This window comes from Bos mutus, chromosome 19 (assembly GCF_027580195.1).
Source record: "Bos mutus isolate GX-2022 chromosome 19, NWIPB_WYAK_1.1, whole genome shotgun sequence".
NCBI lineage: Eukaryota > Metazoa > Chordata > Mammalia > Artiodactyla > Bovidae > Bos > Bos mutus.
The window spans coordinates 36,424,107-36,449,941 of record NC_091635.1 but is presented as its reverse complement, the minus strand read 5'-3'; the positions used below and the strand labels follow the sequence as shown (position 1 = coordinate 36,449,941).

General features: G+C 51.2%; 2 protein-coding genes across 7 annotated transcripts; one reads left to right on the top strand and one right to left on the bottom strand.

Annotated features, from left to right (window-relative positions):
* The first annotated feature begins 19 nt into the window (after positions 1 to 19).
* Positions 20 to 21,552, top strand: HEXD (hexosaminidase D). 3 transcript variants are annotated; one of them, XM_005907173.3, is made up of 14 exons: positions 20 to 543; positions 843 to 892; positions 1,957 to 2,097; positions 5,303 to 5,412; positions 8,289 to 8,376; positions 9,611 to 9,775; positions 10,917 to 11,100; positions 12,258 to 12,329; positions 12,460 to 12,655; positions 13,401 to 13,483; positions 14,190 to 14,268; positions 14,344 to 14,445; positions 14,674 to 14,763; positions 15,361 to 21,552. In XM_005907173.3, the coding sequence occupies exons 3-14, from the start codon at positions 2,014 to 2,016 to the stop codon at positions 15,545 to 15,547; spliced, it is 1,440 nt and encodes a 479-aa protein (XP_005907235.2). In that variant the 5' UTR covers positions 20 to 543; positions 843 to 892; positions 1,957 to 2,013; the 3' UTR covers positions 15,548 to 21,552. The 3 variants fall into 3 exon arrangements, with proteins under 3 accessions (XP_005907235.2, XP_070246225.1, XP_070246227.1); XM_070390124.1 differs by having other exon boundaries at positions 14,900 to 15,503; XM_070390126.1 differs by lacking the exons at positions 20 to 543; positions 843 to 892; positions 5,303 to 5,412 and having other exon boundaries at positions 1,958 to 2,097; positions 14,900 to 15,503.
* Positions 16,715 to 22,906, bottom strand: CYBC1 (cytochrome b-245 chaperone 1). 4 transcript variants are annotated; one of them, XM_070390127.1, is made up of 7 exons: positions 22,756 to 22,904; positions 21,602 to 21,730; positions 20,747 to 20,788; positions 19,839 to 19,912; positions 19,187 to 19,283; positions 18,476 to 18,620; positions 16,715 to 18,097 (listed from the first exon to the last, which is right to left on the bottom strand). In XM_070390127.1, the coding sequence occupies exons 2-7, from the start codon at positions 21,684 to 21,686 to the stop codon at positions 17,977 to 17,979; spliced, it is 564 nt and encodes a 187-aa protein (XP_070246228.1). In that variant the 5' UTR covers positions 21,687 to 21,730; positions 22,756 to 22,904; the 3' UTR covers positions 16,715 to 17,976. The 4 variants fall into 4 exon arrangements, with proteins under 4 accessions (XP_070246228.1, XP_005907236.1, XP_014337456.1 ...); XM_005907174.3 differs by having other exon boundaries at positions 22,743 to 22,879; XM_014481970.2 differs by lacking the exon at positions 20,747 to 20,788 and having other exon boundaries at positions 22,756 to 22,906.
* Between the last annotated feature and the right edge of the window lie 2,929 nt (positions 22,907 to 25,835).

Sequence of the window (25,835 nt, the reverse complement as noted above, 5' to 3'; positions counted from 1 at the left end):
CGCGGCCGGGCACGCGAAGCGACACCCTCAGCCTTCAACCTCCGAGCTGGTGACCAGGCCTGAGCAATCGGAGGTCGAGCGCCGAGCGGGGCAGGGCGGGGACCGAGCGCGGGCCTGGCTTGCTCCCCGCGGCGCACCTGCCTTGGCCGTACCCCGCCTCCCCTGACCTCCGCGGAACCTGAGGAGCCTGCGAACCTTCTACAGAAGTGTGTCCTTGCCCCGTCGTGCGTGCTCTACCGGGGTCTCCAACTCCTCCTAGAGTCTCGAAGCCGTCTCCCCGCGGTGTCCAAGCCCTCCTCCCAGGGTCTCCGCACCCTTTCCTGTGGGATTTCCAACGCTCCTCTCCCTGGGCCCATGCCACACCTGAGGGCACTGGGTCCTGTTGGTGCTTAGTATCTGAGGCCTGCTGTTTAGTTTACAACATTCAGTTTCCCGTCCAGTGGGCAAGAAGTAAGATCTTAACCAGTCCTGTCAAGATACCTAAGATTCTGAATGAGTGGAATTAACAGTGAGGTTCATTCATAAAGATTAAGTGTGAAGAAGGTGAGTAATTTATTGATACGGGGCGGGGGGAGGGGGAGGGAATCTGGACTCATTGAACAAGAAAAGAGATCTGCCCAACAATCCCCAAACTGGGGAAATCAGATGCCATCGCCTGGCAACTTACCTAGAAGCCCAAGAGACTGGGACAATTGCAGATCTACGTACCGGGTTGTCTGATAGCAATAGTGGCAAGTCTGAAATAATTATATTTCTATAGACCTCGTGCAGGAGGGAATCAAAGTAAAGAACTACACACTTGCAAGAGGGAATACTGACTTCTCTGTCTCCTTTCCCTTTAGATTTTGCAGCAACTTACTTTGGTAAACAACTCTGAATGTGTCTGAATCAGGTAAGATGTCGGTGTTCATTCCTGCTGTAGGGCTATAGAAAAGTAAGAAGATTTCTCTCTAAACACAAGGAAGCACACCCAGGACTAATACAGACTTCTCAGCTCAAAAATTTTTCTTTTAACTCTATTCTCTGGAAAATACATTTGGGTTATAGCGGGGGCGGGGGGGAGGGTTGTTAGAGTTTTCTTTTTTATTATTTATTTTTTCAAAATGTAAAGCAACTCAGCTTTGAAACATTTCAGTTTTTCAAAATGCTTGGTCTTAAACTCATCCACTTCTCAGATGGCAATTTAAGTAATTGCCTTAAGAACTTTGTCATTGAGATTGTTTTGAATATAATTTATTTTTTTCAATCAAACTGATCGATTTCTATGTGCATTATATTATTTTCTCTGCTATATTATAAAGTCCCTAAGGTCAGGGATTTATGAATCCTTGCACAGAATGAGTAGTTTGAATTGTGGAGCTGAATATATGATCAATATACAGAGATTTTCTTTCCTTTTCCTGTCTAATTCTATGTGTTTTATGCTTCATCCAGATACCTCCTCTAGTTTAACATAAACTAGTCAGCACTGATAAACTTGTGACTTACTTGTTTTTAAATTATCAATGGCTTATTTTAAATCCTAGACAGTTTTCTCTGACCTAGGATAAATTTTTACAGTTTCTCCTTCCCTGCAACCAAGCTGACTCAAACTCTAAAAATGCAAATTATTTCTAATACTATTTAAAGTAGAATAAAATTGAGGATCAGTTTTCTACAGAAGCATCATATTGTGGGGCCTGAAAAATGTTTAAGAGATATTTGCCTGTTTTCACTGGCATAGTATATATTGGGTAAGACAGGCTTTAAAACAGGAAATTATTTTGCAATCATTTGTATTATTGTAGATTATAGCCATCTTATAAGGAAACCAGTGCTGTATGACAAGGGTCCTTGTATTTGAACTTGGAGACAGACATCTTGATATATTTAATGTTGGTGAAATGAGTTTCCTTCTAGTTCATATCAGAATTGAAACAGACATTGGAAGGATATAACTCTGAATTTCTTCACTAGGAAGAAGTGCCCAGAAAAGAGATTTTTTAGTTATATGACTTCTCAAAAAATAGTGAGATGTCAGGTTCCTCACCATTTAAGATGCGACTAGTTCATCTGGACCTGAAAGGAGCCCCGCCAAAGGTCTGCTACCTCTCAGAGGTAAGAGCTCCCTTTCTTCTCTAGAGAATCACTTTGCCTCGGGTTTGGTTATGAAGTTGTGAACAGTGTTCTGTACATACATTTTTGGAACTCAACCATGGGTTCTGAGTTGCGGCGTGGTGGCAGCAGCATAGATCTTGAATTTCCCCCATATCCCCTCACAAAGCAGATAGCAACCAGGATGGCAAAAGGAAAAACAGAAAAGACAAAACCCCACAACCTCTGTTGTGAACCAAATCGCGTCTCCTAAAAAGATATGTTTAAATCCTAACCCAGCGGACCTGTTAATGTGACCTGTGATTTAAAGATAGGGTCTTTGCAGATGTCTCTGACATTAGATGAGGTCATATGGGAACAGGGTGAGCTCTAATCCAATAAGTGGTGTTTGTATAAGGAGAGGGGACAATAGACACAGAGGGAAGAGGACATGAGAACAGAGGCAGAGACTAGAATTGATGCATCTGCATGCCCAGGAGGGTAAAGGATGCCAGAAACTCGCAGAATCTGGAAGAGACAGGGAGGATGCCCCTTACAGCCTGGGAGGGAGCACGGCCCTGCTGACACCTAGATTTTGGGCTTCATCCTCCCAAGCTGTGAGAGAACACATTCTTACTATTTCAAGCTCCCCGGTTTGTGATGACTTGTTATGGCAGCCACAGGAAAAGCATGTACTCTAAAACAAATGTAAGTTATCAGGATTTTCCTGTGAATGCCAAAATGCAAGGGGCGGGGCCAAACCACGGACAGACAGCTCAACACTCCTGTGGGGTTAGCAGCTGGGCAGGGGATGGTAGAGGAAAGGTAAAAAAGAATTTAGGATCTTGCCTGGTGGTTCAGTGGCTAAGACTCCAAGTCCCCAATGTGGGGGGCCCAAGTGCGATCCCCAGTCAGGAAACTAGATCCCACATGATGCAAATGAGAGTCTGCATGCCACAACGAAGATCAAAGATCCCACGTGCCGCAACTAAGACCTAGTGCAGCCAAATAAATACAAATAAATATTAAAAAAAAAAATAGAATTCAGATGACTCCAAGACCAGGGAATCCACAAAATAGCCCAACAAGTAAAGGTAAGTCAGAAACTGGATGAGATGTCACTGGCTCCAGATTGAGAATGAGTGCTCAAGACCTCAAGGCATTCCAAAATACTTTCCAGAAACTTCTTCCAGAAGGACAGAACCCCACACTCAGAATGCAATGTTGGGAAAAGACTCCATCTTGAACTGGGGAGTAACATTGAGGTAAAGGAGAGAGAAGTTTCAAATACTGGAGAAACAGGATTCAGAGGGAGTGAAGACTGAGTGCTATGGAAGTAGCTGCACAAAGTCCGTAACTGCTAATCCTTTATGTAACAGCTGCAGAGGGAGCCCTGGGCTGGCCCAGCTCCATCCCAAACGTAAGAACCTGCTCTCCAAATACAAGAAAACAAATCTCATTGTAAAATGAGCAATAGGAAAGGAGTGTGGTTGTGCCATGTGAAAAAACATTGCCAGAAAATAGAGGACCATGATTTGAGTAACAGTGAATGCACACCAGCACCATGTGACCACAAAGCAGATGGCACAGTTCTGTAATATTTCAAAACAAGATCAGAGATACTAAGAAGCTATGGAAGAACAGCATGAGTTAGAAATAGAAACGCCCAGTCCCACATGCTGCAACTAATGACCCGGCGTGCTGTAGTGAACATCGAAGATCCCCCATACTGCTCTTAGAACCCACGGTAGCCAAATAAATATTTTAAAAAGCACAGAAAGCCATAGCCAGACAAAAGTAGATTGTGAAAAGATTGCCTCCAGACTCAGGAATGAATTATAAGAAAAAAAAATCAGAAATAGAGACTAAACTAGAAAAAGGACAAAAGTGAATAGACACCATGGGAACCAGTGTTGAGAAAGCAACGGCAGAAAAGAAAAAAAAGTCAAACGTGAAGAGATAAAAGCACTGTGACAAATGGATAGGTGTGAGAGACAGGCAAAGAAGACCCAGTTTGTGTGTAGCTGGAGCCCCCTGCTGTTGCTAACGGACAGAGTCAGGTTCAGACAACACTTTCTTATTCATTTCATTACCTGCTGCTGCTAACAGACAGTCAGGTTCAGACCACCATTTCTTATTCCCCCTGTTTCCGAGGATTTGCTGGGTGGCTCCCTCAGGCTGAGCTTAGCAGCCTGTCAGCCACCCAGGGCACCGAAGATCCCTACCAGCCCCAACAGAAATGCTAAAGAGGCCACCCAATGGTCAGATGGCTAAAGGCTGCAAGGAAAACCAGGAGCAAAAATGCTGCGGAAAATATGGAAATGCTATAACCGTTATGTTTCATTTGTGCAAGTGACTGACCTGGGTTAGTTTGACTCCCTTCCACAATCAGCCTCCTCTTATAATTTGCAGTCAATTGTCAATGACCCACTTTATAAATGATCTTAGCTAATTCCTGGTCCGAAGCTGATTTCCTTCTATCCAGCATGCTTAATAATGTTCCCATGTTCCTGGGGAAAGAAAGCTTTGACAGCAACATCAGCGAGAGTGCTACAAATTGTATAAAACTTGTAGTGGCCCTTGTCTGGAGGTGGATTTATATTCTAAATAGTTACAGGAGCCCTCACCCCTGCCTGTGATGCCAGGCTAAAAGAAAATCTCAGTGCTGTGTACAGTAGATACAGCCCTAAAAGTCCTGGAGGATAGGAGTCCATGTTCTTGAGATAAAGGTGGAAAAAAGAAGTGGGAGAGAACCAGGGCAGGGACCCCGTAAGCACAGAGGGACAACCTCTTTCCTCCTTCATCTACCTCCTCTAGGCTTCTTCCAGGTGCCCACCACTAGCCCTCCAGAGCCTATAGGCTCCCATCGCCCCAGGCCACCCCTTCCCTGTGTTCTAGGAGGCCCCCATGCTGCAAGTCTCATCCAGATGAGGTGCCATCTGACCCTGCTTGCCCAACCGTCCCTCCCCAGCTAAGCCACTAGGCAGCTGCTATTCTATAGCAAGCAGAAACCCTGCCCCTTGTGTCAAGTGAACACGTCACTACATTTGTGTTTAGTTGGCATAACACAGAGTACACATTTCAGGTGGAAAGTTTCCAGGAGAATTATCAGTCCAAAGATCAGCTATAATGCATGTCCATCAGCTAAAAGAATGAGTCTGTGACCTGCATGTGTGTTGTTTTCCATTCAAATAGTCATGTTTTCATGACGTTTCTGTCTCCTTCCCAGATTTTCCCCCTGTTCCGTGCCCTGGGTGCAAATGGCATCCTCATTGAGTATGAAGACATGTTTCCCTACGAGGGCCACCTGAGGCTGCTGAGGGCCAAGCATGCGTACAGGTATCTGAGGTGCCAAGCAGGGCAATGCCTCTGTAGAGAAGATGGGATGTGCAGGGCAGCAACCTGGAGGGGAGGGGGGGCAGGAATCATAAAAATAAAGCACGTTCACTGAAGAGAATTTGGAAACGTTTAAAAGAATATAAGCATCCATATAGTCAAAGCTATGGATTTTCCAGTAGTCATGTACAGATGTGAGAGCTGGACCATGAGGAAGGCTGCGTGCCAAAGAACTGATGTTTTTGAACTGTGGTGTTGGAGAAGACTCTTGAGAATCCCTTGGACTGCAAAGAGATCAAACCAGTCAATTGTAAAGGAAATCAACTCTGAATACTCATTGGAAGGACTGAAGCTGAAGCTCCAATACTTTTGCCACCTGATGTGAAGAGCTGATACGTTGGAAAAGGCCCTGATGCTGGGAAAGATTGAGGACAGGAGGAGAAGTGAGCAACAGAGGACGAGGTGATTGGAAGACATCACTGACTCAACGGACAAGAGTTTGAGCAAGCTCTAGGAGATAGTGATGGTCAGGGAAGCCTAGCGTGCTGCAGTCCATGGGGTCACAAAGAATCAGACATGACTTAGAAACTGAGAAACAACAACCACAAATGATCCCCCAGAAGGAAGCGCTGTGATTTGTTTCAGTCTTGTCTGTGGATATGAAATGCATGGAGGACACTTTGACAGGTGTCCATGCAGAAGAAGGAGGGAGGGTCTTTAAGGCCCCAAGTGGGATCTTTATCAGAAAAGTGAGGATTAAAGGGGAAAGGATCAGAATCATGGAGAAGGCAATGGCACCCCACTCCAGTACTCTTGCCTGGAAAATCCCATGGACGGAGGAGCCTGGTGGGCCACAGTCCATGGGGTTGCTAAGAGTCGGACATGACTGAGTGACTTCACTTTCACTTTTCTCTTTCATGCATTGGAGAAGGAAATGGCAACCCACTCCAGTGTTCTTGCCTGGAGAATCCCAGGGACGGGAGAGCCTGGTGGACTGCCGTCTATGGGATCGCACAGAGTCGGACACAACTGAAGCAACTTAGCAGCAGCAGCAGCAGCAGATCAGAATCAGGAAAGTCAGATAGCATGGTCATGGGCATACCGCATTTGGCTTTAAAATTATGGGTATCCATGTAAATCAACAACAAATAGCCCAAAAGAAAATTGGACAAAGAACATTTTGATCCCCTCAAAAGAAAGAAGTATATGGTAATAATAAAACAATGAAATGCCATTTTGGCTACCAAATTGGAGAAGCTTTTAAAACAAAATGATAGTCCTCTGTGTCCACAAGGGTGAGCAAAAACTACCCTCCTGCTGGTGGGCTGTAGAGCAGCCTAACCGTTCTGGAGGGTGGCTTGGCTCTGTGTGACAGAACTCCCAACATGTGCCTATGAGTGGGAAGCAGGAAAGGCGTGATCCAGAGCATTAATGTGGTGATGGCAGAGGTGTGTGTGTTTCTTTGTACAACGAATGTGTTCTGTTCCTTTGTTTTTAAACGTGAAAAAGGTACCAGGGTTCCAGTGAAGCTTGAAAAAGGTATATTTAAAGATAGAACCTTATGTCATCAGTTCATTTGTAAAACTGATTAACTTTAGAGATGGTTCAAACACAGAAATTGAGATGAATTCATAAATGACACCTCAGAGTAGAGTGGTCCGGGGCCCTTCCTGGATGGCATCCTCAGTAGTCTCAGTAGCAGGACGATGACCTGAACGAACACTCAGGCGTGCTGACAGTGACTTCCTTCCAAGGGTTTTGTCCATTTGTAGATGGATAAACAAATGCATGTGTGCTCAGTCATGCCTGACTCCTTGTAATCCCATGGACTATAATCTGCTAGGCTCCTCTGTCCATGGAAGTTTTCCAGGCAAGAATACTGGAGTGGGTTGCAATTTCCTACTCCAGGGGATCTTCCCAACCTGGGGACCGAATCCACGTCTCTTGAATCTTCTGCATTGGTAGGCAGATTCTTTACCACTGAGCCACCTGGAAAGCGCTAATAGATGCGGTTACTAACCCCCTCAGATGAGTCACTCCACCTAGTCTTGGTACTCTATTAAAGGGGTCACCAGCCTTTTCTATAAAGGGCCAGACAGTAGATATTTCAGTCTGTACAGCCCATCTCATCTCTGTTACAACTGTTTGTGGGGCAAAAGCAGCCACAGGTGATAATAATGAGTGGGCATGGCTATGACCCAATAAAACCCTATTTGTGGACACTGAAGGATGAATTCCATACAATTTTTGTTCTTTTGTTATTCAGTTGTGTCCGACTCTTTGCCACCCATGGACTGTAGCCCTCCAGGCTCTCCAGTCCATGGGGTTTCCCAGGCAAGAATACTGGGGTGGGTTGCCATTTCCAGGAGGTCTTCCCAAGCCAGGGATCGAACCCATGTCTCCTGCACTGGCAGGTGGATTCTTTACCGCTGAGCCATCAGGGAAGCCCTCCCATATAGTTTTTGCAGGTCACAAAATGTTATTCTTCTCTTGATTGTTCTCAACAATTTTTAAATGTTGAAACCATTCTTAGGTCATGGGCTGTACAGAAACAAGCGGTGAATTTACCCTCAGGCCCTGTCTTCCCACCTTTGTTCTAGACTATGATTCCTTGTGTGGCCCAGTTTAGCTTCTTATAGAGTTTGAGTCAGAATAGCTGGTCAGAAGTAAACTGTTACTTGATGACATAACAGAGCATCGTTTTCCTGAACTGTAGCATGGAAGCCTTCTCTGAAAGCTTAAGAATACCTGTTGGGCTTTTCAGAGTTAGTGACCCTACTAGTTTCCTCAGTAGAGTCCCCCAGGAACCTGACAAGCGGGGATTGGGAGCCTAAATGGAAGCCGGCCTGCACCTCTTAGGGTGGTCTTTGTCTCTCTAGCCCTTCAGAAATCAAAGAGATCCTGCATCTGGCCACACTGAATGAGCTGGAGGTCATTCCCTTGGTGCAGACATTTGGGCACATGGAGGTAAGTGGGAGGAAGGGAAGTTAACTTGCACCCAGCTGTGGGGTTCAGGGGTGCACGGGCAGGGCTAGCCACCTGCAGGGAACAGCTCAGCGCTGCACAGAGAGGCTCTGTGAACAGCTGAGGAGCTGTTGTCTGATAAATCCAACATCCAGGCCCTCTCAACGTGAGTTTCCATAGACTGGTTTTTCCTTTGAGTGTCCATCTCACTTGCCAGTTATTTGCACGTCTCAATTTTTGGTTGACAACTGGACATTTCAGATCATATGTTACAGCGAATCTGACTTTTTCCCCATGGGTAGTTGTAAATTGTCTGGATTTAATCTGTCTCCCCAGATGTGTGTGGCCACAAATGCCTCTGTTGGGTTTTTATTCTTGTTTTTATTTTTTGCTCTTAGGGGGTCACTCTTCTGTCTTGACAGCTGGTGATTCCACGCAGGTTGGGCAGTAGTTGTGCCCAAGCCCGTAAGGCTCCACGTTATGCCCCAGGGGCTAGGGGTGCCACACTTAAGAGCTCAGCCAGTGCTCAGTCTGCTGTGGCTCCTGCTTTCCACCCAGCCCTCTCAGGCCCGTGTGTGTGTGTGTGGCCCCAGCCAGCTGGTGTGAAGGAGAACATGTGTCACCTCTGTGGTCCTGTGAGGACCGCAGAATTCAGAACAGTTTGCCACTCTTACTGACAGGTCTCCAAGGACTGGGTTTACCCACATCCAGCCGCTGGTGGGCACAGGGGGTGGGGCCCTGGGCAGAAGCTGCAGAATCTCTGTTTTTACCCAAAGTTGTGACGGTCTTTCATGAACAAACATTTCTCAGTTTGTCATTCACCTTTGGTTGGTTTCTGAAGGCCTGAAATTGTTTTTGACAAATGGTTCCACTTTGTACTTGTGTGTGTGTGTGTGTGTGTGTGTGTGTGTGATGGGCAGGGCAATGGGGAGTGGGTAGTTTGCCAGCCTCTTCACTTGAGCAAGAAGTCCACCCACATGTAATTCTGCTGTGAAGGGAGACTGTCTTGTCCACTTTCTCACTCAGCCTAGTTAGAGGTGGAAGGGAGAAGGGCTGTTGACCAAGCAGCCTGGTTGCTCAGAGCCCTGGCTCCCGTGCCCAGGGCAGTCCCGCTGGCCCCCCTGGGAACTCTAATAGACACGAGGCTGGCAGGGTGCAGGGGCAGGAGCCCAGCTGTGGGGAGCTCGGGCATAAGCTTCTCCCCAGGGTTGCCAGCTTTCCTATTGTCTCCCTGCAGTTCGTGCTGAAGCACGAGGCTCTCGCTCACCTCCGGGAAGTGGCACGTTTCCCCAACACCCTGAACCCCCACAAAGAGGAGTCCCTGGCACTGGTCACAGCCATGATCGACCAGGTGATGGAGCTGCACCCGGGCGCCCGGTGGTTCCACGTCGGCTGCGACGAGGTGGGTGCCTCCCCTTGCCAGCAGGCAACTCCCCTAAGTCTGCAGCAGCCCCTTCTCTTCACCTCAAGGTCACCTGCTCCCACCTCGTGGGGTCTTCTCTTAAATAGAAAAGTAGCTCCAGGAATAAAGAAAGGCTGGCTGAGGAGATGTGCCCCAGTGAGGGCTGTGGTCCCAGCTGACAAGTGATCTCCCATGGGCAAACCTGCTGAGCCAAGCAGGGTGCAGTGGGGTGCAGGCACCCACGGGACAGCAGAGCAGCCCCTAGTTACTGCACGTTCATGTCCTTGGGGCCAAGGTGGCCATGAGATTGAGCCGGTTACTTTTCTCCATGTGAAGCAGTGCAGTTTCAGACAGTGGGAGAAGGGAAATACCACTTTAGGGTCATGGAGCACTGGCTGGAAAGGCAGTTCCCAGGGGTGCCCCACCTTGTCCTCAAGAAACACAGGATCTTAGGAAGATTATGAGCCACCGAGCAGTGACCCAAAGACCTCTGCTTGTCTGAGCTCAGGCATCTGAGCTAGGACAGTGGTTTGTGGACATTTTATTCCAGAGTTTGATCCTCTTCTTCAAAAAAACCTTTTTAAAAAAAAAAAATACATGTAATATAGAATTTACCACCGAAAGCGATTGAAAGTGAACAGTCCGGTAACTTTTTAGTCATTCTCAGTGTTGTGCAGCCCTCATCCCCGCCTAGTGCAGGGCCTCTCATCTCCCCACCCACCCCCCGCCCTCTACCTCTGCATCCATCTCTCCTTTGCATCTCTGCATTGTCCCCCCGCCCCAGCACCCCGTAAGTGAAATGCTGCTCCATGCATGGGCTTCTCTCCCTGGGCACCTTCTCCAGCTTCATTCATCTACATGGCAGCTGAGTGATATTCCAGCGTGTGGACAGGCCACGCTCTGTTTATCCATCTTGTGTTGCTGGACATCTGGTCATTTTTACCTTCTGGCTCTTGTGGTGCTCCTGTGCCCAGGCTCAAGGGAGTCTTTGAGCTGAGTTTGGGTGTTGGTGAAGAGGCAGGGGCGCCCTTCACCGCCCCCTCCTCATGGGCAGCTTCCCCGAGATTCTCCCAGGCCACAGCATGAACCTTTGGGTGAGGATGAGTGGTCCCGGGGCCAACCCACCCGTGTCTCCTCCTAGGTCTACTACCTTGGAGAGGGTGAGACCTCAAGACAGTGGTTGCAGCAGGAGCCCAACAGCAAAGCAAAGCTGTGTCTGTCCCACATGGAGGCGGTGGCCAGCCACATGCGGGCCCGGTACCCCACTACAACGCCCCTGATGTGGGATGACATGCTGCGGGACATCCCCGAGGACCAGCTCTCAGGTCGGCAGGGCGTGGCCCTGGCGGGCGGGGGGTGGTAGTGGTGATGGTGCAGGTCATGCTCAGCAGTGGGGCTTCCTGGTGCCACGAGGAGTGGAAGCCAAGTGCTCCGAGCCCCCAGCTGCTCAGGAGAAACCTAGACCCTGTTGTAGAGCTGCATTGAAGCTTCTAGTTCCAGACCATCCCGTTATTCGGACCACTTTCATGTGTTTCTCATATGACAGTGCCATTTCCCTAAAAGGTCTTGCAGGAGTGTGGTTGTGAGAGACCTGACCTGGAGGGTAGCATGAGGCCCTGGGGGTGGCACCGACCGTCGGGAGCAGGGGATAGGTTCGGAGCAGGGGCTCCCAGCAGACCATGAGAGCACCCAGTGCTTCTAGGGCCCTTGGCCTCACACGCCTGTACTGCCAGCCCTGTAGGGGCTCCACTGAGGTTCACACTGGCTGGTTGAGGGAAGCAGAGGCCCCCCCAGCCCAAGCCCAGCAAGGCCTAGCTTGAGGCTTTGGGGTGAGACGGGGAGATTGCCACACATGCTTCTGCAAGGTCCAGGTGTCCTGGCTGCAGCCGTTACCACGTGTGGCCACTTAAGTTTTCATTCATTATAAATAAGTCCGATTAGCAGTGCATTCCTTCTGCACCTGGGCCTGCCCCGCGTGCAGACACACTGCCGCTCCCTCCCTTGAGGGAGCACCGAGGCCCATGGCCTTAGCAGCTCCAGCAGTGTCCAGTCACTTCCAGAGCTGACTGGCCTGGCGGCTGCGGCGTTTATGACCAAACGCTTAGTGCAGTACTGAGTCTGTACTTGCTGCTGCTAAGTCACGTCAGTCGTGTCCGACTCTGTGCGACCCCACAGACGGGCACCCACCAGGCTCCCCCATCCCTGGGATTCTCCAGGCAAGAACACTGGAGTGGGTTGCCATTTCCTTCTCCAATGCATCAAAGTGAAAAGTGAAAGCGAAGTCACTCAGTCGTGTCCGACTCCTAGCGACCCCATGGACTACAGCCCACCAGGCTCCTCCGTCCATGGGAGTCTCCAGGCAAGAGTACTGGAGTGGGTTGCCAGTGTCTTCTCCGGAGTCTGTACTTAAATCCATTTTAATGCAAGAAAGGAGGGCTGAAGGCTGAAGGGACCCGCCCTCATGGCCTCTCTCCACTCCCAGGGTCAAGGGTGCCGCAACTGGTGGAGCCTGTGCTTTGGGACTATGGGGCTGACCTGGACCTCCACGGGAAAGGTCAGTACCAGAACGGAGCCGGGCGGTCATGGGCTCCTCTTGGTTTTCCCCACAGACAAGCATGTATTTCGGGCTTCACAGCTACACCTCGTCAGGGCATGCCACTCACACCTCTTACTTGCTCACCCAGCGCTCCTTGTGGAGAAGTACCGGAAGAGCGGCTTCTCCTGGCTCTGGGCCGCCAGCGCCTTCAAGGGGGCCACAGGGGTGAACCAGAGCCTGACCCCCATCGAGCACCACCTCAGAAACCACCTGCAGTGGCTGCAGGTGGCGGGCAGCGTGCCAGCGGACACACTGCGGGGCATCATCCTGACTGGCTGGCAGAGGTGAGGCCATGTGGGGCCCAGGGATGCCCTTGGGAGGGTCGAAGCGGCTCCCATCACTCAGGACACATGGCCCTCCTCAGCCCATCCAGTCTGGGCCTCAGTTCTCACCTTCTGTCAAGAGGAAGCAGCCAGCACTCTGAGGAGGGTGTGGAGGACCAGCCGCACAAAACAAGCACTTGGGGTCAAGCCCCTCACACCACACTGCTGAGGGGATGCGGCTCAGGGTGTTAGCACCCCAGGGCACTGGGCCTCCTGGTGCACGCTCTGTCTGCACCGTGCGTGTCTCTGCATGTTCATACCACCCCAGCCACTTTGGGAGAGGCGTGAAGACAGACCTCAGCTCATTCAGAATTTCACACTATCTGAAAAGTAGAGTTACAAGTTATTGCCTAGTCCCAGGCAAGTCCTGGCCTCAGGTCTCATCCTGAGGGGGAGGCCAGGGGCCCCAACACCAAGGGCAGGAGGCCCTGACTCCATTGGAGGCAACTGGAGGCGGGCTGACTGCTGACCCTCAGCCCTCACTTACAGAGCTGAGTCAAAGATGAACTTCAAAGAATTTCAAGGTGGCAACTGCAGAGCATTCAGCCCAGGCAGGTCCCTCTTGGTGGGATCTGAGTGTGACTGCCAGCTGCAGACCCACAAAACCAAGGAAGCTTCTGGAAGCAGCAGAAGCTTCTCGATCCCTGTCCTGTCTCGCGGTGGCTCATGCCCGAGCATCCACTGAGTCCCTCTCCCGCGGACTTAGGTATGACCACTTCTCTGTGCTGTGCGAGCTGCTGCCCGTGGGAATCCCGTCCCTGGCCGTCTGTCTGCAGGCGCTGCTGCACGGTATGGTCCCCTGCTCCTCCCAGGAAACCAAGTGCCGGGACCCCCAACTGCCACCTCCACCTGGCTGGACTGTGGTCTTACAGCCTGGGTCTTCAAGCCTAAACCCAAGACAGAGGCCAGGGAGGTAGGGGGATGGGTTCCTCAGGCATAGTGAACCCACAAGAAAGCTCATCATGGATAGGGTGCAGGAAAGGGCCCGTCTTCACTGGGTGAATATCCTGAATGCCCAGTGCCAGTGGGTGTGGCCCGCAGCTCCCTCACTTCTGGTTCTCGTGGGAGCAGCCAGGTGCAGGCAGAGATGCTTAGAGATGGACGAAACCAGCAGGCGTGCCTGATGGTGAAGCCCTGGTTAGGTAAACTCCCATTTGAGACCTGATGATAAATGTGCTGTTGGAGCAGAAAGATGTCAAGGTGGTTGAGGAAAGTGAGGACTGAACAGTGAACATGTTTACAATTGTGCTGAGCCACAGGGATGTGGAAGGACAGATGCTGAGACTCTACCCTTTTCTAACCTTCCCGCAAGGCTGCTGTGGCCTTGGGCTCATCCATCCCTGAGGTCAGCATGTGTGCGGCTGGACCTGGCCAGCGGTCCTTCTCGATTGTTTTGCCCACCACCCATGCCCAAAGGTCGGGAGGTCCAGCCAGCACGGGGTCCAGGCCACCTCCTCCAGGGGCCTCTCTGACCTCCGTCTATGGTTGGTTTCAGGAGACTTTGCTGAAAATGTCAAAGCAAGAGTGGAGAACTTTCTTGGGATTTCGAGCCTAGAGGAAATGAGTTTTAGGAGGTAACACTCTCACTCCCTGCCCTGCCTCTCCCCTCCCATTTGAGCCCTTCCTCAGCACGGCGGCTCCCTGTGCAGTGAGGGTGCCGGCTCCTTCCCTGGCAGCGACATCCTGGCCCTCGTCACACAAGTCAGCCTCCACCTGTGCAGCTCCGTGGACTCGCTGCTGGAGAGGGACAGGTGAGCAGGCCGGGGAGTGACCCCCACCACCTCCTGGCAGGGCAAGGGCCAGCTAATACTGCAAGGAAGCTTCCTACATGGAAGCTTTTAAAAATCTAACTTGTAAAAATCTTTACCAGATTTTCAAAGGTCTTATTTTACAACCACCGAGGCAGCCTTACAAGCCACAGTGCACCCACCTATGTGTGTGGATTTGTCCCCCGCCCCCTGGCCCCCACCCCACTGCAGGTATGTGACTGGCTGGTTCAGCCCCTACCATCGCCGGAGGAAGCTCATTCACCCCGTCATGATCGAGCACATCCAGCCCCAGGCACTCAGGTAGCCCACGGCCCGCCCCACTGTGTCCATCCCCGGCACTGCCCACCCTCCACTGCACTGGGAGCCTTCTGGACGAGCTGACTAGGTATCACAGCCAGAGTCCTGGGTAGCCCAACTGAATCAGCTGTGCCCTTAGGTGTTACAAGAAGCTTGGACATTCCTGCCTGAGAGGGTTGAGGGTCACCAGACGCCCTGAGCCGGATCTGGGGCTCCTGGTAGGACCAGACTGCCTAGGGCTGTGGCCGCATGTGTCACCGTGGGGACAGGGTCCCAGCCGGCCTCCCCCCGCTCCCCCAGCTCTGCAAGCAGAGGCCAACACAGACTGTCCCCACTGAGTATAAGATGCCTTCAGCTGTCACGGCAGGTTCACGCACCAAGAAAAACCCTGCCAGCCAGTTGTGAAGTGCCTGCTGGTTACAAGGTCAAACTGACAGTCACTCATTGATTCCCAACAACCTTATGAGGCTGGTGCGAAGGGCCCAGTTCCATGGATGAGTAAATGGAAGCCCAGGATGTCCTGACCTGTGGGGTTCTGGAGGCTCTGAGGTATGCCCCAGGGCCCTCATTGGGCAGGCTAACTGTCTCACTGGTCCTCAGTCTCCTGGCCAGGTGGAACGCCCTCGCAGGGGAGCTGGAGGCTGCCCTGCAGCGCATCTTCTACCCAGACACGGTGGAGGAGTGGCTGGAGGAGAACGTGCACCCCAGCCTGCAGCGGCTGCAGGCTCTGCTACAGGACCTGGGTGAGGCGGCCAGCCCCAGGCAGGACTCAGGTCAGGACCCCTGAGGGGAGAGGCCAAGCACAGGCTTTCAGCAGCCCTGCACCCTTGTCTAGCTGCACCCAGCCCCAAGTGCCACTCCTGAGTCCTGGACAGCCGTGCCAGCGGGCAGCACTGAGTAAATACGGAAGGAAAAGGCCTTCTGGGCCTGTGCAGTGATCAGCATTAGAACTTTCTTTTGAAATAAAAAAGAGAGTGGAATCCAGAAATCATGCTACTAGAAATTTGAAAGGCTTCATTACTCCCCTGGCCTGGGCTGCTTACAGTGCGGCCCTCACAATGCTCCGGAGACCCTTCTCACCCAACCCAGCTCCTAGGGAGCAGAGTCAGCCAAACATTTTCCCTCTGGTCCTGGAGCCTCCTCCAGCCCTGGGACGAACACACCAGAAACCAGTGTACGGCATGTCACAGCTTTTAAGAGAAAAGCACTCCAGATTTAACCATTTGGAAACCTAACTTCGGCATGTTTAAATGACTGTCCCCATAGGTCTGGTTGGCAGCCATTACTTAGAAAGGAGAGGATCTCATTTCTCTGAAGTTCCCTGAAGTTGCTCTCACCCAGGCAGCCTGAGAACCCTGGGTCCATGGGTCTACCAGGCCATTCCCAGTGTGGAAGCCTTGTGGGTTTCCCCAGAGATGCTCTTGGCACATGCTGTACCTTGGAGGGACCTGGGTTCAGAGAACGCAGAAGAAAACCAACAGTGCAGGTGACGGTCAGTGTGGCTGGCACCCGGATGCCATGGGGGTGGCTGCAGCCAGCTGCCCAGGCCCTGCTGAAGGGCAGTCATGAGCCTCGCCCATTCTGGCCACATACAAACAGGCCCAACCGCCAGGGTTTGAGAGAAGCTGGGAATACGGGTTCCAAGGGATGGGTGCAAGTTTTTAAATGCTGCTAGAAGCTAGAAGAGAAAACCTCTGCCTACACTGGGAGCAGGGGCAGGAGGTTATCCTCCCTGTGAGAGCCCAGCTGCAATCCTGATTGTGATCTGGGCAAGGCAGCAGTGCGAGGTGGTATGAAGTGAGATCTTAATTCCCTGCCCAGAACTGAACCTGGATATCCTGGATGAGAGCCAGCAATCCTGGCCATCAGACCGGCAAGGGCTAGAAGGCTAGAAGTTGGTTTTCCATGGATCTTTGCCTCTGGTGAAAAATGCATTTATCAAGGAGGCAAAAACTGTTAATGCAGGTACAAAGTTTATTGAGACTTAGCATAACAACGAGCGGAAGAGCACACAGAGAACTGGTTTGTTAAGAGAGAAGCAAGGCAGAGATGCACACCCAGAGAGAACAGGTGTGGGCATCCCTCTTAGGAGGAGCACTGGAAAGGGGTGGTTAAGTCATTTATATAGGTCAGTTCTTCCAGGTCTTTACCTTCAGCCAGTTATCTGGTTTCTTTTCCACACCTGACCTACCCTGAGATGCTCCCCTGGGTGTGCATGCACCTCTCAGCCAAGATGAATCTCCAACTGAAGGCTTCTGGGAGGAGCAAGACTCATTACGGCCTAGCATTATCCCAAATTTTAACCCCCTGACTTTTGACCTTTCTGTGTATGTGCAGTGTCTCCTTTGTCCCAAAAGAGGGAGGAGTGGACATCCCTTAATCCTTTACTCAAAACAGGGTTTTGCCCCTTTGTCCTTGCATGATTATTACCTTAAGGTGTTTAAAAGAGACAAACACTGGCTATTTACCCTGTTGTTACTTCCATTCTGGAGCGCAAATAGGAGGCTAGTTATATGTATACATCCTGAAGCCCACTTCTTCCTGCCCCATGAAATGCAAACAGGAGGCCAGCATCTGTCTCCTGCCTCATCTGGACTTGAGATGAGCCATTTGGGGTTCTAGAGGCCTCACTATGGCAACAGCACACCAATCAAATGGGCCCCTTGGCATGCACCCTGAGCACCAGGAGCTCACGGGTGAGCACCTCACTTCTGACCACTGAGAATGTCTGGCTAGTGGAAGGAATGAACATGGGGAGCAGGGAAGGAGCTGGGATCCACAGAACAGGCGGAGACAGCATCCTCAGAGGCTGACCCAGCCAGGCCCCACATCTGCCTGCTGAAAGCTTGTTGTAACCTGCAGGACTGAGTCCTGGCAAAGACCTTGACCCAGAGAGCTCAGTCCTATGCTTCGTGCCCTGGGACCCTGGGTGTCCTTCCCATTTCAGAGGCCTTGAGCCCCACATGGCTAGCAGGTCTGGCCTGTCCACACCAGGCTACTGCCCCAGTGGGCTGATTCCAGGAAGAGGCACATCAGTCTGCAGACAAGGTCCCACTGTGGTTTCACTTGGAGGACAGAAGCAAGCAGCAGGAATGGCTGAGTGTCCTGCCCTGGGGCTGCCAGGGACGCAGCCGAGAGCCGAGGAGGAAGACTCCCAGGCGGCCCATCAGTCCTGCCGGGGCCCCATCAGAACTCTGCTGAGGGGTGCCATGGAGGTCAGCTCTGGTCTCCGGGGCTGTCAGCCTCACTGTCGCTGCTCTGAGACAGCTCCACAGGACTCTCCAGGCGGTGCAGCTCCAGGAAAGTAGTGATAAGCTTGGCAATGACTTCCACATCGCTGGTCCAGGCCGGCACCAGGAGGGAGGACAGGTCACCATGGCAGAGGTCCTGGCCTCCAGCAGGAGCCAGAAGACCACGCCAGCCTCCTCACAGGAACTGCCCTCCAGGACCCCACACCTTACCCGGTCCCCACCCTCACCTGACCTTAGCCCAGGCCTCTCTGCCACTGGGGACCCCTGATGTGCCCCTCCCCTCTGCGTCCCTGCAGGGACCCCTGATACCACCTAGCAGGTGGTACCATGCCTGTCCCCCCAAGCCCCACCTCTTCCATGTTCCTGAAGCCTCTGCCCTGCCACAGTCCCTTATGAGGGCCACTTGCCTGGAGGCAAGGGCATAGTGGGCAGCCCTGACCCATCGTCTCCCATCCTTGGCTTACCTGCGGTGGCCCATGACAGCACTCTGGGTGAGAGGGTGGGAGAAGCCTGTGGCGAACCGAAGCACCACCACATAGCCCTTCCCGAAGTACCGGACCTTCTCCTCCTCCACATTCACATCCCGGATGTCACTGAGCAGGACCACCACTGTGGGCGGGGCCAGGTCAGCGGCCATGTCCCCTCCCACCCTGCCCCTCTCGCCTGGATGCTGACACAGTGGCTTTGGGGGCACAGTGCAGAGGGTGAGAGCCTGCTTGTCATGAAGGAGTGCGTGTCACTCTAGGTCGGAGGCCCAGAGGATGCCGGGACCCAGCTTTAGATGTCATAGGAAGTGACCACAGCACAGGGTCCTGTGACTGCCGGTTAACATCCAGTCTGAGTGAGAGGGAACATCCAGCAGGCCTATTGCCTTGAAAAGCCCACCTGTCTAACACATCAGGGGCTGGCTAAGCATGGGACTGCCCAGCTTTCTGCTTCATTTTCCTCAACTGCTGGAAAATGCCTTCCTGGTCTCTAGTGGCCAGTCACTGAGCTGGGGGCTACCAGGCAATTTTCTTTGGGCCAGGGCACATCTGGGGACACACAGCATCCATGAGGCAGGACACAGCTCTGGTCACCGAGCAGCCAGCTTCCCCTTTCCAGGTCACGCAGACGCTCACTGCCTTCCGTCCACCCCAGAGTAACCCATGTCCTGTTCATGCCCCATGCCTTACCTTGGTCATGGCCTGCTCTGCAGAGAGTCAGCAGCTTCCTATACAAGCTGAATGTCTTCAGCACTACCTTCCCGGTGCTCTTGTTGAAGATGGCTTCCTAGAACGCCAGCCACAAGGCAGTCACCTGGTTGCTGGCCCGTGCGCCAGTCCAATACACGCGAACTCACCAACTGTGTCCCCACCCTCCCCAGAGCAGACACAAGGAGGCAGCCCTCTCCCTTCCCATCCCAGTCAGAACCCCTGGCCCCTGCAGCCAGACCCCTCCAGGATCTCAGGTGTGAAGAGGAGCAGGTACTTCTCTCCACAGTTGAGAGAGGTGAGCACTGAGGATAAGGTCATCAAATGAGGGAACAGGGCAGAGAGCAATACTGGAGCCAGGCAACCCAAAGGCACGTGAGGAAGGACAGGAGGGAGGTGGGCTCGCCCTTCTAGGAGAACTTCTAGGAGAGCAGCTTCAGAAGATTGTGTGGCCCACAAATGGTCACAAATAGGCAATGTCCAGGGGCCAAGTCAAGCTGGCCAGAGACCACTGGGCTCACATTTCAGGATGGGTTGAGGGAATTAGGCCCCTGGAATCTTTCTTCCTTTGACGAGCCCTGCAGGGAAACCCAGGAGCCCCAAAGCCTGGGCACCCTTCCTGCATCAGCCTCACCTCCCAGTCCTCCAGGTTCTGCACGGCCACAAACAGACAGCCCGTGACGTAGAAGAGCTTCCAGCCCAGACTATCTGGGGAGCAAACACAGGAGACAGCCATGGGCAGGTAGCAGGGGGGCAAAAGTCAACATGCCTGCACAGGGTGCCTCCTCTCAGAACAGCTGCTTCCCAGACACTCGGCAGGAGTGGCCCCTGGGGGCCCAGCTGACTGCCCATGCCTCCAAGGACACCCCACCCCTGCCAAGGCCACCTGGCACTGTAGGCCCTGTCACACAGGACAGGACGTGGTCCACCAGCTCTGCCCTCAGCTCTCCACCTGGGTGACTCCTCGAGGTTACTATCATGGCACCAGGTGTGAGAGCAGAGATGGGGGACTACTTCCAGGGAGCTGCTGAAAGCATAGACTATACCTGCCACAAGACCTGAGGCAGACATGAGAATGCCTTTCTGAACATTTTGACATGAAAATGCTGATGTAAATGAATGTAAGCTGTGGGGGACACACCAGCACACGAAGGTGAGACCACGCCTGCAAACCATTTAGAGGCAGAAAGTGAAAGTGTTAGTTGCTCAGTTTTGTCCAACTCCTTATGACCCCATGGACTGTAGCCTGCCAGGCTCCTCTGCCCATGGGATTTCCTAGGCAAAAGTGATTTTCTAGGCAAAAGTGGGTAGCCATTCCCTTCTCCAGGGGCTCTTCCCAACCCAGGGATAGAAACCAGGTCTCCCACACTGCAGGCAGATTCTTTACCATCTGAGCCACCAGGGAAGCCCCATTTAGAGGCAGGGGCAATCCCCAAAATCATGCCTGTCAGATTACAAATGACAGGGTTTCCTTTTTTTCTCTATTTTCCAATCAGCTAAGGAAGCTCCCAGGGGTGGGGCGGGGCAGATGACGTTCCTCACCTCCACTGTAGTAGGCAGCAGCCAGGCCGATAGACAAGATTCCTGTGGGGAGAAAACAGGTACCTTCCCATTGGGCCACCACTAGCCCAGAGACCACCTCCTCCCAGGACCCGCAGACCCAAGTAAGCAGCCCCTTCCTGTTGCCAGGGATGGCTAAGAGCAGGGAGCAGGGGGTAAGAAAACCGCCAGGCTCAGAAGTTGTGGAAGCAACCAGGAAGTCTGTTTACCAAAATGTTCTACATCAGTCACAGTATTCACTGGTCACATGTCTTTATTGAGGTTCCAGCGCTGACAGGGGAACCAGAAAGAGGAACCTGATGTGGGTTTCACCCACTGACACCACATTGTGTGGAATGAAGACAAGACTGCAGGTGAAGAGTCCCGACCCCGCATGAGACAGAACAGGAAGAGTCCCGGGAAAGAAGGCCCAGAGCCAGGCTGCCGAAGGTGTAGCAGCACCTCCCCTCGCACCTCAGTTCCCGACATGTGCAGCTGCCCAGGGAGTGCAGGGCAATGGGGATTGACAGGGATAGAGGACCAGGGGCCTCCCCACCCTTACTCCTTACTGTCTCCATCACACAGGCCCTGATTTAAATCATATACAGGAGACTGGGTGTATGAAAGCAAGCAAAAAAGGAAATACAGGGACCTCACAGGAGCATGGAGACTATTAACCAAAGGATGTTAAATGGTGAAAAAACACAAGACTGACCATCTGTACAAGCACTCGAAAAGGATAAAAGCTGGAAAGACATAATAGTTGCTATTTCCTGGGGTAGTAGAACCAAATAAAATTTTAATCTTCATCCTTTTTTAAAGTTGGATTTTTAACTTGAGAAATATGAACATCCTTACCAACCAGCAGGGACCAGGATCTGATGCCTGGAGCCCTCTTCAGATGGAGGCGGGAGCTGGTGCGTGTCTCCACCTGCATATACATCCCTGAAACCTGCTGCCACCACCTTCAACAGGAGACCAGGGCGCCTGGGGAAGGACACAGACAGCTGGAGCCCTTGGGCCACTGCTAACAGACAGGAACCCAGCTCCTCTCCAGGACAAGATACCCAGCTGCCCACTAACAAGGTCCACACAGGTTCAGGAACCAGTCAGCCTGTGCTGACTGCAGTCTCTGTGGTCAGGCAAATCAACCCCCCAGGGACCCATGTCCTCTGTAAGGAAGGTTCTTTGCACAGATGTAATGGTTGCACTGGGGCTATGTCCCCTGCTCTGGCTCACAAAGCATCAACACTTGATCATCACCTGTCCACTTCCTACCTGGAAACCTCAGTCTCTTGGAAACCGTTAGCCCCCAGCAGCCTTCAAACTTCTGGCACCCTATCAGAACGTACCAGAACACCCTCATTTCCCTGTATAGGCCTATGAAAAAGAGAACTGAAAGTCTCATCATGGTTTGATGAGAGGCACTGACCGAAAAAGTCAGCTCCTGCAGCTGCGGAGACAACAGTCCGCACCCAGCGGAGGGTTTGGACGGCCAGGAGCACCGGCTTAATGAACGAGTCAGCAAAGGGGACTGATCTTCCCTTTGATCAGTGGAGAATTCTGCCCTGCACGATGCAATACGTTCAAAACGCTGGCTCCAGGGGCCCCGTTTTGGGTAGCTTTTTAGGTATTCTTTGTAAAGTTAAGTCAAATTTCTGACAACAAAGAGTGGATTCAGTTCACACAAACGAAGCCAAGATCCTGCGATATCCCCGGCTCCCTCCCCTTGACATGCTTCGCCTGTCTCCACAGGCGACTCGGCCGCCCGCGGGGCGAGATCACTCCTGTCACCTGCAAGAGCCACTTAGGACACTCTCCACTGACCTTGCGGCCACACTGTGCACCCCTCTAGCCTCGAGCGCTACCAGGCCCCCGGGGCATCGACCCAGGCCGAGTCCCAAGACCGCGCTCCCGGAAGGACCTCGGCTGCGGGAGCCGCCCCTCAGCACACCCCGTGCCCCTCAAACCGCAACCGTGGCACGGTCCCGGCGCTCACCTCGGACACAAACCTGCAGGCGCGGAGGCGGGACGGGCGGGACCGCAAGACTTCAAAACCCGCCGGCCTCCAACTTCCGGAGCTGGGGGCGGGACCAGCTGACTTCCGGACCCGCGGGGGCGGATGGGACAGTAGACTTCCAGACTCGGGGGCGGGGCGAGGCGCACGGGTCCTCACTTCCGGGGCCTCCACTCTGCCCTCGAGAGGAGAGGACTGGCGGGGTTCTAGAATGAGGTTGGCTATCAATCAGTAGCGATTGCGGAGGCTGCCGCGGGTTTTGCGCACCCCGGCGCTCAGCACAGAGCGCCTGGGGTTGCAGTCTTTAGAAGATCAGCAGAGGTAGGTGAAGTTGTAAGCACGAGACAGCCGTTTAAGATGGTAAGAAAACGTTAAGTATGTATTTAAGCTCACAACAGATACAAACATTAGGGTAGATTCTGTAAAAACTTTAATGGGAAGCATTAAAATAGAACTAAAATAGTTGTTCGTGGTTTGGAAAATTATTGTAAAAATGTGAATTCTCCCAACTTGCTCTGCAGATTGAATTGCAAACCCAGTAAGTGTATCAACAGGTTGAAAAATCTGCACAGCGCTGCAAGGCACTGTGGAGGAGGGGAGAGATCTTTGACCCCCCAAAAAACTCAGTGTAGCTGGGAAATTCACATTTTGTGAGGGCAGTTTTTCTGCTCCTCCTAAACTTGCCCCATTGTTGGGGAACGAGGATTGTAGTAAGAGATCGTATTCTCCAGGAATACCTTGAAATGCCCGCTTAGGTGGCCTCCCTGCTCCACTCTTCAGTAAAACACTCATAATGTACCGCCACGGCCCCCAGATGAGGCTCCAAGCAGGACCCTAATTTGCCTATTTCCCACTACAGAAGGACTCTACCTGAAACAGGAGAGCCTCCACCACACAGCCACTGCCTGCATCAGTGGCCTCCAAACTGGGACAGTCAAGATGATCTATAGTGTGCTGGAAGAACATACTAGAGCTTGTATTCCTACTTATTTTATCTTTTTATGTCTATTCTCATGTGTCCTATAATTTACATAAGATTTATACACAGTGTATAAAGAAATATACACACATGGGCATGCCTAACCCTAGATGTTTTACCAATATAGGCACGATGTCAAAAATTGGGGGATGACTTTTCTATTTCACCAGTTTCTATGTACTCTCTGCCTGTGGTTCAGAATCACCTGGTGGGGCTGTTGAAACACAGACCATTGGACCTGTTCAGCAATGGATGGGGCTTGAAATGTACTCATGCTAGTGCCTGCTGCTCTGGGAACCACACCCAGAGAATTTAAGCTCTGAGCTGTAACAAAAGTAGGTTCTGCCTGAATGTGGCAGGTTCCCTGATCTGATGCCTCATCCCACATTCCATTTCCTTGAAATGCCTTCTGAGGTAAAATCACATGCCATCTTGAAGGTCTATTTGAATTGCTTAGCACCTCCTTTAAGTCCTCTCTGCTTGTGATCTTAATTCCTTAGAATTTAAGGAGAACTGAATTGATACCCAGAAAATTCCACTTTGCATTGCAGTCCTTGACATAATTTAATCTTTTGTTGTACCAGAGGACAAGCCATTTAAAAATGAAGCCTACACTGGCTTTCTATTAATGTTAAGTGAAAGAACAAATGATGGCTGATTTGATTAAAACCCTGCTGAATACAGGTAAGAGCAAAAGACTGGAAATAAATACAAAATCCATAAATAGGGGACTGAGTGAATAAAATCTATACATTTTTTCCAGTTATCAATTGTTTTAAATTCAAACTGCATTGCCCATTCTATGAAAATGCATCTGAGCCCTTTTTTCTGTGCTCTCTGGCATGATGTTAAGCTTTGTCAATGGAAGGTGTTGGAGACACTTCAAGAGGAAGAGTTTTTCTTCTCGGTCTGGTTCTGTTGTCCTGGATCCACAGTGCACAAGGTTTCTCTAGTGTTCAGCTCTTACGGTACACACTGGCCAGCTGTACCCAGTATCCTCCACCTTCCCCAGCAACCCATTAAGTGGTCTTGTAGCAGAGTGCCTCCAGTGAGATTGATGTCAGGTCTAAAGTAAGAATTGTACAAGGAAATGTATCAAAAAGGAGAGAGACTATTAGTGTTGTCAGAAGAATTCAACAGAATAACCAAATAGTGGATAAGAGAAATTTCTCATTATGGAAGCAGTCCTGCTAATAAATAAAGAAATGATAGGATTAAAACATCAACCTAATGAAACTAGGCCATCTCATCAATGGTTGAAAATTAACATCACAAAAGGACAGGCACTAGAACTGCCTGATGGGATTTCACAATACCACCTAGGAAGTAGTCTTTCCCTGGAATTTCCCTGGCAGTCCAATGGGTTGAGACTGTGCTCCCAATAAAGGGGATACAAGTTTGATCCTGGTCCAGGAACTAAGATCCTGCTACACTTTACTGAAAATTCACAACAAGGATATGCTGAGGAACTCCACATGGATGCAGTCAGCAATTGCTGAAAACCCTGCAGTCAAACAATCTGAGAAGTGAAATTGCTCAGTCATGTAGACTCTTTGCGATCCTATGGACTGTAGCCTACCAAGCTCCTCCGTCCGTGGAGCAACCTGATTTTTTAACAATGATATACAAGGAGAGATAGGAGTATGTGAATGGAACCTGCAGATTTAACAAACCCCCAAAACTTTAGAACTGGGAACTCCCTATACAATATTTAACTAAGTGAGACTAATTTTATTTTTAGAAACAAAATTTTTGTAAGAGAAACACACAAACCAATTGAAATACAGACTAATAAAACATTGAACCTTATTTAGATCCAGATTGAAACTAAAATGAAGAGACCTTTGGGGAAACCTGGACACTAACTACACACAGCCCACCAGGCTTCTATGTTCATGGAATTCTCCAGGCAAGAATACTGAAATGGGTAGCCACTCCCTTTTCCAGGGGATTCCCTGATAGCTCAGTTGGTAAAGAATCTGCCTGCAATCTAGGAAACCCCGGTTTGATTCCTGGATCAGGAAGATCTGCTGGAGAAGGGATAGGCTACCCACTCCAGTATTCTTGGGCTTCCCTTGTAGCTCAGCTGGTAAAGA